The sequence below is a fragment of the Arachis ipaensis genome, chromosome B01, assembly GCF_000816755.2.
Source record: "Arachis ipaensis cultivar K30076 chromosome B01, Araip1.1, whole genome shotgun sequence".
Lineage (NCBI taxonomy): Eukaryota > Viridiplantae > Streptophyta > Magnoliopsida > Fabales > Fabaceae > Arachis > Arachis ipaensis.
Genome location: NC_029785.2, coordinates 125,568,420 through 125,580,688, shown reverse-complemented (window position 1 = coordinate 125,580,688; position 12,269 = coordinate 125,568,420). Strand labels below are relative to the sequence as shown.

The 12,269-nt window shown below is 34.1% G+C and overlaps 2 protein-coding genes across 2 annotated transcripts in view; both read right to left on the bottom strand.

Annotated features, from left to right (window-relative positions):
* Positions 1–4,236, bottom strand: part of LOC107636743 (cytochrome P450 71D8-like) — a 20,053-nt gene extending 15,817 nt beyond the window's left edge. Inside the window, exons 1-2 of the mRNA XM_016340238.2 lie at positions 3,178–4,236; positions 2,445–3,100 (exon numbers count right to left, since the gene is read on the bottom strand). Coding sequence (XP_016195724.1) covers positions 2,489–3,100; positions 3,178–4,071 — 1,506 coding nt within the window. The 5' untranslated portion in view covers positions 4,072–4,236 and the 3' untranslated portion in view covers positions 2,445–2,488. The remainder of the gene's footprint in view (positions 1–2,444; positions 3,101–3,177) is intronic.
* Positions 9,726–11,700, bottom strand: LOC107636734 (cytochrome P450 71D8-like). The gene is made up of 2 exons (XM_016340231.2): positions 10,623–11,700; positions 9,726–10,546 (listed from the first exon to the last, which is right to left on the bottom strand). Exons 1-2 carry the CDS (start codon positions 11,517–11,519, stop codon positions 9,935–9,937), a joined length of 1,509 nt encoding a protein of 502 aa, XP_016195717.1. The 5' UTR covers positions 11,520–11,700; the 3' UTR covers positions 9,726–9,934.

Genomic DNA, 12,269 nt, shown 5'->3' with positions numbered 1-12,269 from the left:
TACTATCTACTTTGAAAAAGATATTAATTTATTTATATATGTTAATGTATATACATAATTTAATTTATTTATATATAAATAATTAAGGGTAATTTACCTAAATAAATAAATTGGGTGAAAGCTTTACTCAAATACACAAAACAAAAATTCTTTACGTACATGTGCATTTTCACACTTCTATGTAAACCGTGGGAAGCTACCACTGTTTCTGATTTTTATGGTGTTTGTGGTTTGTGTGTAAACCGTGGCAAGCTCCACCGGTTTACGAAGAGAGAAAGCTAAGCATAAACCATGGCAAGCTCCCATGGTTTATGAAGGAGAAATTTTTATCATAAACCATTTATTTTTAGATGTTTGATTGCATCAATGTGGTATCATTTAGACTGCGCATGATAATTGTGACAGAATACATGTATATAATAGAAACTCAAACCGCTTAAACTATCAAATACAGATAATATATTAGACAATTCTCAAACCTTTTTAACTATCATTTCCTGTTACTTCATTATTGTGTCATGTCATGCACCCAACAAAACTAATCTAATGTAATCTAATCTTCACTCTCAAATCTCAATACTCACTGCTCAACACACAATAGTAAAACAATTTTGTTAAAACATTCATCGTATTTTTTTTTAAGTTTTGGATTATAAAATTAAAGTATCAATTATATGTATAAAATATATATTAAAATATAAAATATATATTAAAAATAAATAAAATAATATATATTTATACAAAAATATATAATAATTGATTATATATATATATATATAATTTTTTTTTGAAAAAATATAATATCAAATTTTTGAAATGTTAGACAATGAGTACAATAACTTTTAAGGAAATTTTTTGGCGTTTTAGGGGAAAAAAATATTCTTCTTAAATTAACATTAGATCTAGATTAACAATAACATTAAATTAGACAATGAGTACATTAATATATATTTAGATCTAATGTTAATTTAAGAAGAATATTTTTTTTCCCTAAAAAGCCAAAAAATTTTCTTAAAAATTATTGTACTCATTGTCTAACATTTCAAAAATTTGATATTGTATTTTTTCAAAAAAAAAACTTTATATATATATAATCAATTATTATATATTTTTGTATAAATATATATTATTTTACTTATTTTTAATATATATTTTATATTTTAATATATATTTTATATATATAATTGATACTTTAATTTTATAATCCAAAACTTAAAAAAAATACGATAAATGTGTTAACAAAATTGTTTTACTATTGTGTATTGAGATAAGTAGTTATTAATAAATGTTTGGGAGTTAAGTTTAATTTTTCTTGTGTGAATAAAAAAAATTAATTCATGAAAAAAAGAGAGTCTGAATTTTATGTGAGTTTAATGGAGTTACTTTGATGAGTACATATAGTCCTTTTGTAAATTTAACAATTCACAAAAACACACGCTCAAAATTCCATAGAACAAAAATATATTGTGATCAATAGGTTAGTCCATAATCAAAATTTATTTTTACTTTTTTTAAATAGTTTAAACAAAAAATACAACTATAATCAAGCACAATATCATTTTTAATAATTAATTATAATAAATACAATTAACCAACTTACTCTATATACCAGTATACCATCATCACGTAAAATTGATGTTAACATGAAGCATGTCAGTTATCATGTACAGAGTTTGTCTTTAATCATACTCTCTCTATACACTTGTTTCACAATCTTTTTGATAACACAAATATATAGGTATAGAAGGAATCTTCCTTCTACATCATAGAACTCACCATGAATAATAGAAATGATAATAAAAAATAATTCCATAGATAAACTTACAACCCAAACTAGTTGAAAATTACTGGTACTTTCTATTTTTTCTAGGAGATAATTTATTTGTCAGTAGTTTAATTATTAATTGTTTCTCTTCAAGCAAGGTCCAAGTTCGTTCCAAATATATTAATATGTATTTTTCAAATGTAACAATAATTTTCTCCAAAAAAATTACATGTTCAAATATTGTATAATAATTTTTATTGTGCATTATCTGTGCCTTTTTTTTTTTCATTTTTCAACATATATAAAATGTTCAACTCGCGTACCTAATATTGTAGATTGTTTAACATTTTAATATTTTATTTCAACACACTTAGCTTGTGCTGTTGTGGTTAGCCTTAGCATGATGATCCTCTGTTGTATTTCGACTTTTAGCCTCTTCCGTTTGTATGGCGGTAACAAAAACAAGAATGCAGGTTGGTAGGCTTAGGAACTACCCTACTCTTTTCCCCACTTTTTTTTTTCAAATTCATTACAATGCTCATTTTAAGTATGTAGCAATGCTTGAGTTATGATGCCAATCTGATATTTCTTCCAATGTAATTGTTCCTTATTCTCTATAATCAAACGCTAAATTGATGATGTTAGATTTATTTTATACCGGCAATACATAGCATAGCAAATGAAGAACACTCATGATATTATTTATTTGGCACTATGATGAATCTAATAATGGTAAGGTGTGGGAATCAAGTAAAGGTGATTTTTCCTTCCAACCACAGCTCCTTGTGCCTCATTCATATCCAAATCCTCTGGCTTAATTCCATTAGGAAGCTCCCAGTTGAAGTGGTAGAGTAGCATAGCTAGAGCAAACTCCACATTAGCTAAACCAAAGTTAAGTCCTGGACAAATTCTCCTTCCAGCTCCAAAAGGGATGTACTCAAAGTTTGTCCCTTTGAAATCCATAGGAGTTTCCTGAAATCTTTCTGGCAGGAAGGTTTCTGCATCGTACCAATAATCCGGATCTCTTCCGAGCGCGTACGCATTTACCATCACTTTAGTCTTGATCGGTATATGGTATCCATGAATGGTGCACTCTTCTCTGGATTGTCTTGGAAGCAACAGAGGAACAGGTGGGTGTAACCTCATTGTTTCGCTGATCACAGCCTTCAAGTAGGGAAGCTTTGTTACATCTTCCTCCCGGATTGTTTGCTTTTCTTTCAAGGCTTGTCGAATCTCAGCCTGTGCCCTCTTCATAGCTCTTGGGCTTCTCATCAATTCCGACATAACCCACTCTATGACTACTCCTGAAGTGTCTGTTCCACCAGCAAATATGTCCTACATCAAAGTTTCAAAGGCTTCAGTTATCGTAAGAAATTGTATGTAAATGGAGCTAGAAATGTAGACATACTAACCCAAATGACTGCTTTGACATTGTTCTTTGTAAGGGTGCTAAGGGTGCCATTATGAAGGACTCTTAAAAGAACTTCAACAAGATTCTCGTTCTTTTCTTCTTGCTCTTGGTGTCTATCTTCCAACTTCCTTGATTCATTCTCCTTTATGATTTTCTCTAAGATCTTGTCGATTTTGACATGCATCTTCTTCAGTTTGGCTTCAAAACCAGTGATGAAATGCAGAGGTTTCAAGGATGGAAACAAATCTGCAATGTCAAATCCATCGGCTACTGCTATTGCCTCTTTCACAAAGGACACAAACTGTTCATGGTCTTCAGATATATTGCCAAACATAGCTCTAGAAACCACAGTGCTCATGTGATTGTTAATCATTTTACTGAGATTGATAGTTGCATCAGTGGATTTGCGAATTGTTTCTACCATGTTAGCTACCTCCTCTTCTCGGATAAAGGAGAAAGACTGAACCTTCTTAGAACTTAGAAGCTCAAGTGTGCATATCTTCCTCATCTGTCTCCAGTATTCACCATAGGGAGAGAATGTAATATCAGCTGATCCATAGACTAAGATCTTTGAAGGAAGGAACTCAGGCCTGTCTGCAAAAGCAAGATCATGAGTCTTCATGATTTCTCTGGCCATGTTGGGGGATGAGACAATCACAGCTGAAATCTGACCCAGTTGAAGGTGCATGAATGGACCGTGTTTGTTTGCTAGTTTTCTGAGGGCATGGTGTGGAAGTGATGAGCCTGCAAGTTGATGAAGGTTCCCTATGAGAGGTAGTTTCCATGGCCCAGGTGGTACTTTATGGACACTCTTACCCTTCTTTGCGTGCCATAGCAATAGCAAAGAGAGAAGGAAGCTTATTATGATAAACGCCATGGATGAACTAACTTCCATATTGGCAGATCTAATTCTGTGTTTGAAGGATGCTTTCACTTATGAATGTACTTGTGCATGCAACCGATTCATCTTTGTTTATAGTGCATTTTATTTGCCTTGTTTTGTGTGCTGCCTAAGGTGCCTTTGGGGTTTGGAGATTGACTTCGACATGCACGAGGCAGGTAGCTTGTTGAGTTGACCATATTTAATATTTTGCTTTTTTGTTGACTGTATTTAATGGTGGGTTTTTTATTTAAATAAATATAACATTTAGGAAATATAGAGATGTTCTGAAAAAATTGCTACTTTCTCTTTTTGTTACTTATTTTGTTAGTAATAAAAACGGGATAATTATAATTTATAAACGTAAATACGAGAAAAAAAAATTTATAGTTTGCACACGAAAAAATTATAATTTTTTTAAAATATATTTTGTTGACGATATAGATGAAATACATTTATAATTATATCGTTGTCTCGTTTATGTTGTAAATAAATTGATTCCGTTTAGACATTATTTTTTTTAGGTATTTTTTTCAAGTTTTAGGTCAGTTTATTTAAAGTTCAATCAGTCCACCAGTTTATTTGAAAAGTCTGTTTCGTGAATTATAACTCCTAACAATAAATTTAAAAATTTTAAATTAATATTAAATGTATTCTAAAATTTATAATTCATAGTTTGTTATGTATTAATCATTAATCACATATCATAACCGTACTTATAATATATAAATTTTTTCTTTAAAAAAATTACAATCTTAATTAATTTTTGCCATTAATTTTTTTTGTTTTGTTTTATATTTAATATAAATAAATAGTTAAAAGTCCAAATTAAAAATAATTTATATTTTTTAAAAGGAAAAGTATAGGTAAACAATGAAAATACTAAACAATGTAAATCAGATGTTCATTTTACTAGGTGTACGAATGATTATTTTAATATTAAGATTTAAGTGAGTAATTTAGAGGTGTAGTGTGTTTTTATTTGATTGGTGGTTGTTCATGTTGTTCAAGAAAGTCATTGTTTACCTAACACTCCCCTTTTTAAAATATGAAAAAGTATAGGTAACTAACAAGATTTTTGAACAATGTGTAAACAATGTGAATTAATGGGGTTAAAAGAGTAAATTTAATTAGTAGCATTAAATTACCGTGTAGTGTATTCAACGAGCCAAGCCAATCCAACAAATTTTTGTAGTTTTTTTTTTAAAAAACTTATAACATGATCTTTTTAATTTTTAATTAACAGGCTAAACTTTACATCAGGTTCAAGTCTGACTTGTTTAATAAAATGAATCGAGTTGAGCCAAATCTAAAACGAGTCAAGTTTTGCGTCTCCGTTGAGTAGTCCGGTCCACTTCCATCCGAAAAAAAAAATGTGTGTTGTTTGATCAATGAGAGCATTTAATTTCCTTTGTCTTGCTGGGTTCAGACAAGCATTAGTAAGACAATGGGTTAGGATTTATGAAGTATTTTATCCAAGGAAAGCTTTATATTCATCTTGAGTTGAATGAACTCTCAAATATAACATTTATCAGAAAGGTATGTTGAACTTGGTCTACATATACAGGTAATGGCATATGTGACTGGGGCGGAAGTAGAAGCATCGCTGCAATCAGCGGTGTTTGCAAAGGCAGGGCAATCTGAATTTCAGTGGATAAAGGTTTGCAACATGTATGAGAAATTCTGCAACCAAGTGGGAGAAGGGATAGCTTCTGTTGTTGTGGTTAGCGGTTAGCCTCAGCATGGTGATCCTCTCTTGTATTTCGGCTTTTAGCCTCTCCGTTTGTATGGCGGTAACAAAAACAAGAATGCAGGTTGGTAGGCTTATGAACTACCATGGTTTCTGTGAAAATTAGTAAAGCTAATTTTAGAAAATATATAAATAAATAATAACTAAATAAAATGAGAGGTAATAAACAATCTTAGTTTATAACCTTAGAATTTTAGTAGTTGAAAAAGAGAAGAATTATATACCTCTAATTGATGGATGGTTCATATTGAAGAGACTCACCTATAAATTGAGTTTTTCTTTAATTCATTTCAATCAAGTCATCCAGATAGAATAACATAATATTTCTTTGAATAGTTTTCTCCTATATATATAGAGAGAGAAGTGTGTTCTCCTTTTGTCAAGAGAGAGTGTTTTGTAGTCTCCTTGTGATAGAGAGAAGTTGTAATTCTCAAAGAAAGTTATTCAATTGTTTCCATATTTTATACAAATTTCTAATTTTTCATCTCTATATTTTGTTGTGTCATTTGTCTGGTACCTAACAGTGGTATCAGAGCCAAAGGTTGCTGATTAATATATTTTTTTTTCGCTGCGAGTTACTGTCTAAAAAAAATAGCAGCAAAGTATGAAATTCTGAAATTCAGTAGGAGTAATTTTTCTATATGGAAATTGAAGATAAAAGCCATTATGAGAAAAGACAATTGCGTGACAGCAATTGAAGGTAGACCCACTGGAATTACAGATGAAAAATGGAAGGAGATGGACAACAATGCTGTTGCAAACTTACACTTGGCACTAGCTGATTCAATTTTATCTAGTGTAGCAGAGAAAAAGACAGCAAAGGAAATTTAGGATGCTCTCACCAAATTATATGAAGTCAAGTCACTTCACAACAAGATATTCTTGAAGAGAAGACTTTATACTCTTCGAATGAATGAATCCACATCGGCAACGGATCACATCAACAATCTAAATACACTATTTTCCCAACTCTCATCGTTGGAATATACCATAGCGGAAAACGAACGTGCAGAGCTCTTACTTCAAAGTCTACCAGATTCATATGATCAGCTTATCATTAACTTAACTAATAATGTTTTGACTAATTATCTTTCTTTTGATGACATGGCTGCTGCAGTTCTTGAAGAAGAATCTAGACGCAAGAATAAGGAAGATAGATTAGAAAGCTCAAAACAAGCAGAGGCTTTGTTGATGACAAGAGGGAGATCAATGGAGCGTGGTTTCAGTGGGAGTCAAAGTAGACCAAAGTCACAAAGTAAGAAGCAGGTCAAATGCTACAATTGTGGTAAGAAAGGGCACTTCAAGAAAGATTGTTGGAATAAGAAGAGTATAGAGAAGGTTCCAGAAGGATCAAGTTCTCAAGGATGTGTTGCAAGTACCTCTGATGATGGAGAAATCCTGTATGGCGAAGCAACAATTGGTTCTAAAGGCAGTAAACAGCTCACTGATGTTTGGATTGTTGATTTAGGAGCAACATGGCACATGACTCCTCATCGTGATTAGTTTTGTACATATGAACCTGTCTTGGAAGGATTTGTGTTTATGGGAAACGATCATGCCTTAGAAATTGTTGGAATGGGTACTGTCAAAATAAAAATGTTTGATGGTTCTATTCATTCACTTCAAGGGGTAAGACACGTGAAAGGCTTGAAGAAGAATTTGTTGTCGATTGGGCAATTGGATGAACTTGGTTGTAAGACCCATATTGAAGGTGGGATCTTAAAAGTTGTTAAAGGAGCTCTTGTAGTAATAAAAGAAGAAAAGATGGCAGCAAATCTATACATGCTTGTGGGAGATACTTTGCAAGAGGCAGATAATGGAGGAGAATATGTTGATAGTGATTTTCTAACATTTTGCAAGCAAGCAGGTATTCAACGACAATTCACAGTTGCATATACGCCTCAGCAAAATGGTGTAGCAGAGCGAATGAATATGACTCTCCTAGAAAGAGCACGAGCTATGTTGCAAACTGCAGGTTTAGCCAAGTCTTTTTGGGCAGAAGCTGTTAAAACCGCCTGTTATGTGATAAATAGGTCACCATCAACTGCAATTGGGTTAAAGACACCAATGGAGATGTGGCAAGGTAAGCCACCTAATTATTCTTCTTTATATATATTTGGTTGTCTTGTGTACGTGATGTACAATTCCCAGGAAAGAACAAAGCTAGATCCAAAGTCTAAAAAATGTATATTCTTGGGTTATACTGACGGAGTTAAGGGGTATCGCCTGTGGGATCCCACTGCCCGCAAGGTAGTTGTCAGTAGAGATGTAATATTTGCAGAAGATGAATTGAAAAAGGAACAAGAAAATGACAGTACTGTTAAAGAGATAACCACTGTTCAAATAGATGAAAAATGCAGAGAAGATGATCTTTCTGAAGTAGAACCACAGCACGAAGAACAAGAAGCAGATGCCAATGACATAGAAGTTCGTCGATCCACTCGACAAAGAAGAACCCCATCATGGCACTCAAATTATGTTTTAACAAACCATGATGCATATTGTCTTTTGACAGAAGATTGAGAGCCAACAACTTTTATGGAGGCTATGCGCATTCCAGACGCTTCTATGTGGATGACAGAAATGCAAGAAGAAATTGAGGCATTACATAGAAACCATACCTGGAAACTTGTTGAACTTCCAGCAGGTCGGAAAGCCATTGGTAACAAATGGGTTTACAAGATCAAACGAGATAGTAATGATCAGGTGGAACGATATCGTGCAAGATTGGTTGTCAAGGGATATGCTCAGAAAGAAGGTATTGACTTCAATGAAATATTTTCTCCAGTGGTGAGACTAACTACTATTAGAGTAGTTTTGGCTATGTGTGCTGCATTTGATTTACATCTAGAGCAATTAGATGTAAAGACTGCTTTTCTTCATGGAAAACTTGAAGAAGAGATATATATGCTCCAACCAGAAGGTTTTGAAGAAAAAGGAAAAGAAAACTTGGTTTGCAGGTTAACTAAATCTCTGTACAGTCTAAAGCAGGCGCCAAGGTGTTGGTATAAGAGATTTGATTCTTTCATTATTAGCCTTGGATACAACAGACTTAGTTCAGATCATTGTACTTATTACAAGAGGTCTGGTGATAATGATTTCATCATTCTGCTGTTGTATGTGGATGACATGTTGGTGGTAGGTCCCAACAAAGATCAAATCCAAGAATTGAAGGCACAGTTGGCTAGGGAGTTTGATATGAAAGACTTGGGACCAGCAAACAAGATTTTAGGGATGCAAATTCACCGAGACAAAAAGGATAGGAAGATTTGGCTATCGCAAAAGAATTATTTGAAGAAACAAGCATGCAAGGAAGCTATTTTGATCCAAAGGTTGATAGAAGAACTCAGGCACAAACAACAGAAGATTTCTATGTATTGTGATAGTCAGATTGCCTTGCACATTGCAAGGAATCCTGCCTTTCATTCAAGAACAAAACACATTGGAGTACAATATCACTTTGTTCGGGAAGTAGTAGAAGAAGGAAGTGTTGATATGCAGAAGATTCACACTAAAGATAACCTAACAGATGCCATGACAAAACCAATCAACACAGAAAAGTTTGAATGGTGTAGATCCTTATACGGCCTATGGAATACATGAGCAACATGAATTTTGAAAATTTATCAAAATTAGCTTTAAGGGATATAGAGAGAAGTGTGTTCTCCTTTTGTCAAGAGAGAGTGTTTTGTAGTCTCCTTGTGATAGAGAGAAGTTGTAATTCTCAAAGAAAGTTATTCAATTGTTTCCATATTTTATACAAATTTTTAATTTTTCATCTCTATATTTTGCTGTGTCATTTATCTGGTACCTAACAGTTTCTTAAAAAATTTAACAACCTGCCTACCCCATTCTCCCCCACTCTTTCTTGGCTATTCTAATAGTTTTCAAATTCATTACAATGTTCACTTTGAATATGTAGTAATGCTTGAATTATGATGCCAATCTGATTTCTGCCAGTGTAATTGTTCCTTGTTCTCAATAGTCAATGCCAGCATTAGCTTTTATTACAATTGCTATTATCTTTTAAAAGCTTACGTCTAAATTGATAAATTAACTTTGGCAATACATAGCAAATGTAAGAATACACATGATATTATTTATTAGGCACTATCATGATTCGTGAAGCTAAGAATGGTAAGGTTGGGGAATCAAGTAAAGGTTGTTTTTCCTTCCAACCACAGCTCCTTGTGCTTCATTCATATCCAAATCCTCTGGCTTAATTCCTTTAGGGAGTTCCCAGTTGAAGTGGTAGAGTAGCATAGCTAGAGCAAACTCCACGTTGGCTAAACCAAAGGTAAGTCCGGGACAAGCTCTCCTTCCTGCTCCAAAAGGGATGTACTCAAAGTTTGTCCCTTTGAAATCCATTGGAGTGTCCTGAAACCTTTCTGGTAGGAAGGTTTCTGCATCACACCAGTAATCGGGATCTCTTCCGAGCACATAGGCATTTACCATGACTTTAGTATTGATAGGTAGATGGTATCCATGGATGAAGCGCTCTTCTCTGGATTGTCTTGGAAGCAACAGAGGAAGAGGAGGGTGTAACCTCATTGTTTCGCTGATCACAGCCTTCAAGTAGCGAAGCTCTGTTAGATCTGCCTCCCGGATTGTTTGCTTTTCTTTCAAAGCTTGTCGAATCTCAGCCTGTACCTTCTTCATAGCTCTGGGATTTCTCATCAATTCCGACATAACCCACTCTATAACTACTCCTGAAGTGTCTGTTCCAGCAGCAAATATGTCCTACATCATAGTTTCAAGGGATTAGTTATCATAAGAAATTGTATGTAAATGGAGCTAGAAATGTAGACATACTAACCCAAATGACTGCTTTGACATTGTTGAGCGTAATTTGGGTGTCAAGGGTGCCACTATGTAAGACTCTTAAAAGAACCTCAACGAGATTCTCATTCTTTTCTTCTTGTTCTTGTTGGTTTGTACCTTCCAATTTCCTTGCTTCATTCTCCTTTATGATCTTGTCCAAGATCTTGTCGACCTTTACATGCATCTTCTTCAGTTTGGCTTCAAAACCAGTGATGAAATGCAGAGGCTTCAAGGAAGGAAACAAATCTGCAAGGTCAAATCCATCGGATAACGCTATTGATTCCTTCACAAAGGACACAAACTGTTCATGGTCTTCTGATATGTTGCCAAACACAGCTCTAGAAACCACAGTGCTTATCAGATTGTTAATCATTTTACTGAGATTGATGGTTGCACCAGCAGCTGTGCGAATTGTTTCTACTGTGTTAGCTACCTCCTCTTCTCGGATAAAGGAGAAAGACTGAACCTTCTTTGAACTTAGAACCTCAAGTGTACATATCTTCCTCATCTGTCTCCAGTATTGGCCATAGGGAGCGAACGCAATGTCTATTGATCCGTATGCCATGATCTTGGAAGGAAGGAACTCAGGCCTGTCTGCAAAAGCAAGATCATGCGTCTTCATGATTTCTCTGGCCATGTTGGGGGATGAAACAATCACTACAGAATTCTGACCCAGTTGAAGGTGCATGAGTGGACCGTGTTTGTTTGCTAGTTTTCTGAGAGCATGGTGTGGAAGTGAGCCTGCAAGTTGATGCAGGTTCCCTATGAGAGGTAGTTTCCATGGCCCAGGTGGCACTTTATGGACACTCTTGCCCTTCTTTGCAAGCCATAGCAATAGTGCCGAGATGAGGAAACTTGTTATGATGAACACCAAGGATGAATCAACTTCCATTGGCAGATCTAATTCTCTCTTTGAAGGATGCTTTCGCTTAATGTATTTTTACATCCTATTCATGTTTATTTCTTGCTGTATTTTATTTGTCTGAGTCAATAAAACTTTAAGATGAGTAATTGGTTGTCTGAGTCAATGATAGATTCCTTTACCAACTCAAACATGCAAAACAAATGCTTATGTTATTTGTTTCTTTCTTTCCTTGCTTGTTTAAGCGTTGTCTAACGTTAAACACAAAAAGAAATATGTCTGGCTTCTGTTTTCGACTTTGTCGACCTTGTGCGAATATAATGCTGACAAAACCTAGCCGGCTGAAACTGAAACGTACAAGATTTTGGACATTAGATTAACTAATGGTTTGATGACATCAATAAAATCATTTTTTTAATCCGTCCTAAAGTCAAGTTCCTAATATGTAAACAAAATACTCAGATAAAGCCTGTTTTGTAAAGATAGTCCTTGATTTTTTTATGTTTGATGTAGCAAACATAGTTTATTTGAGAAGTGTTTGTTGATTCCATTAGGGAGCTCCCAGTTAAAGTCATACATGTTGCATGCTTCCCTGCATTCCCTTATAGCTTAGAAGCTCCAAAGTGCATATCTTTCTCATTTATGCTAATATCTTAACCCTCTTTCCTGCTAGTGCTAGTTGATGAAGGTTCCCTATTAAAGACAACTTCCATGGCCCTGGTGGCACCTTATTCTTTGCATTCATTTTCTTTCTATAAATCTGTGCCACCACAGCAATAA

What these genes read in the sequence shown, in the direction of transcription:
- LOC107636734 (XM_016340231.2), bottom strand. Translation starts at nt 11,519, where the DNA reads ATGGAAGTTGATTCATCCTTGGTGTTCATCATAACAAGTTTCCTCATC. An exon ending in ATGTCAAAGCAGTCATTTGG is followed by an intron (nt 10,547 to 10,622) that starts GTTAGTATGTCT and finishes ACTATGATGTAG; the next exon opens with GACATATTTGCTGCTGGAAC.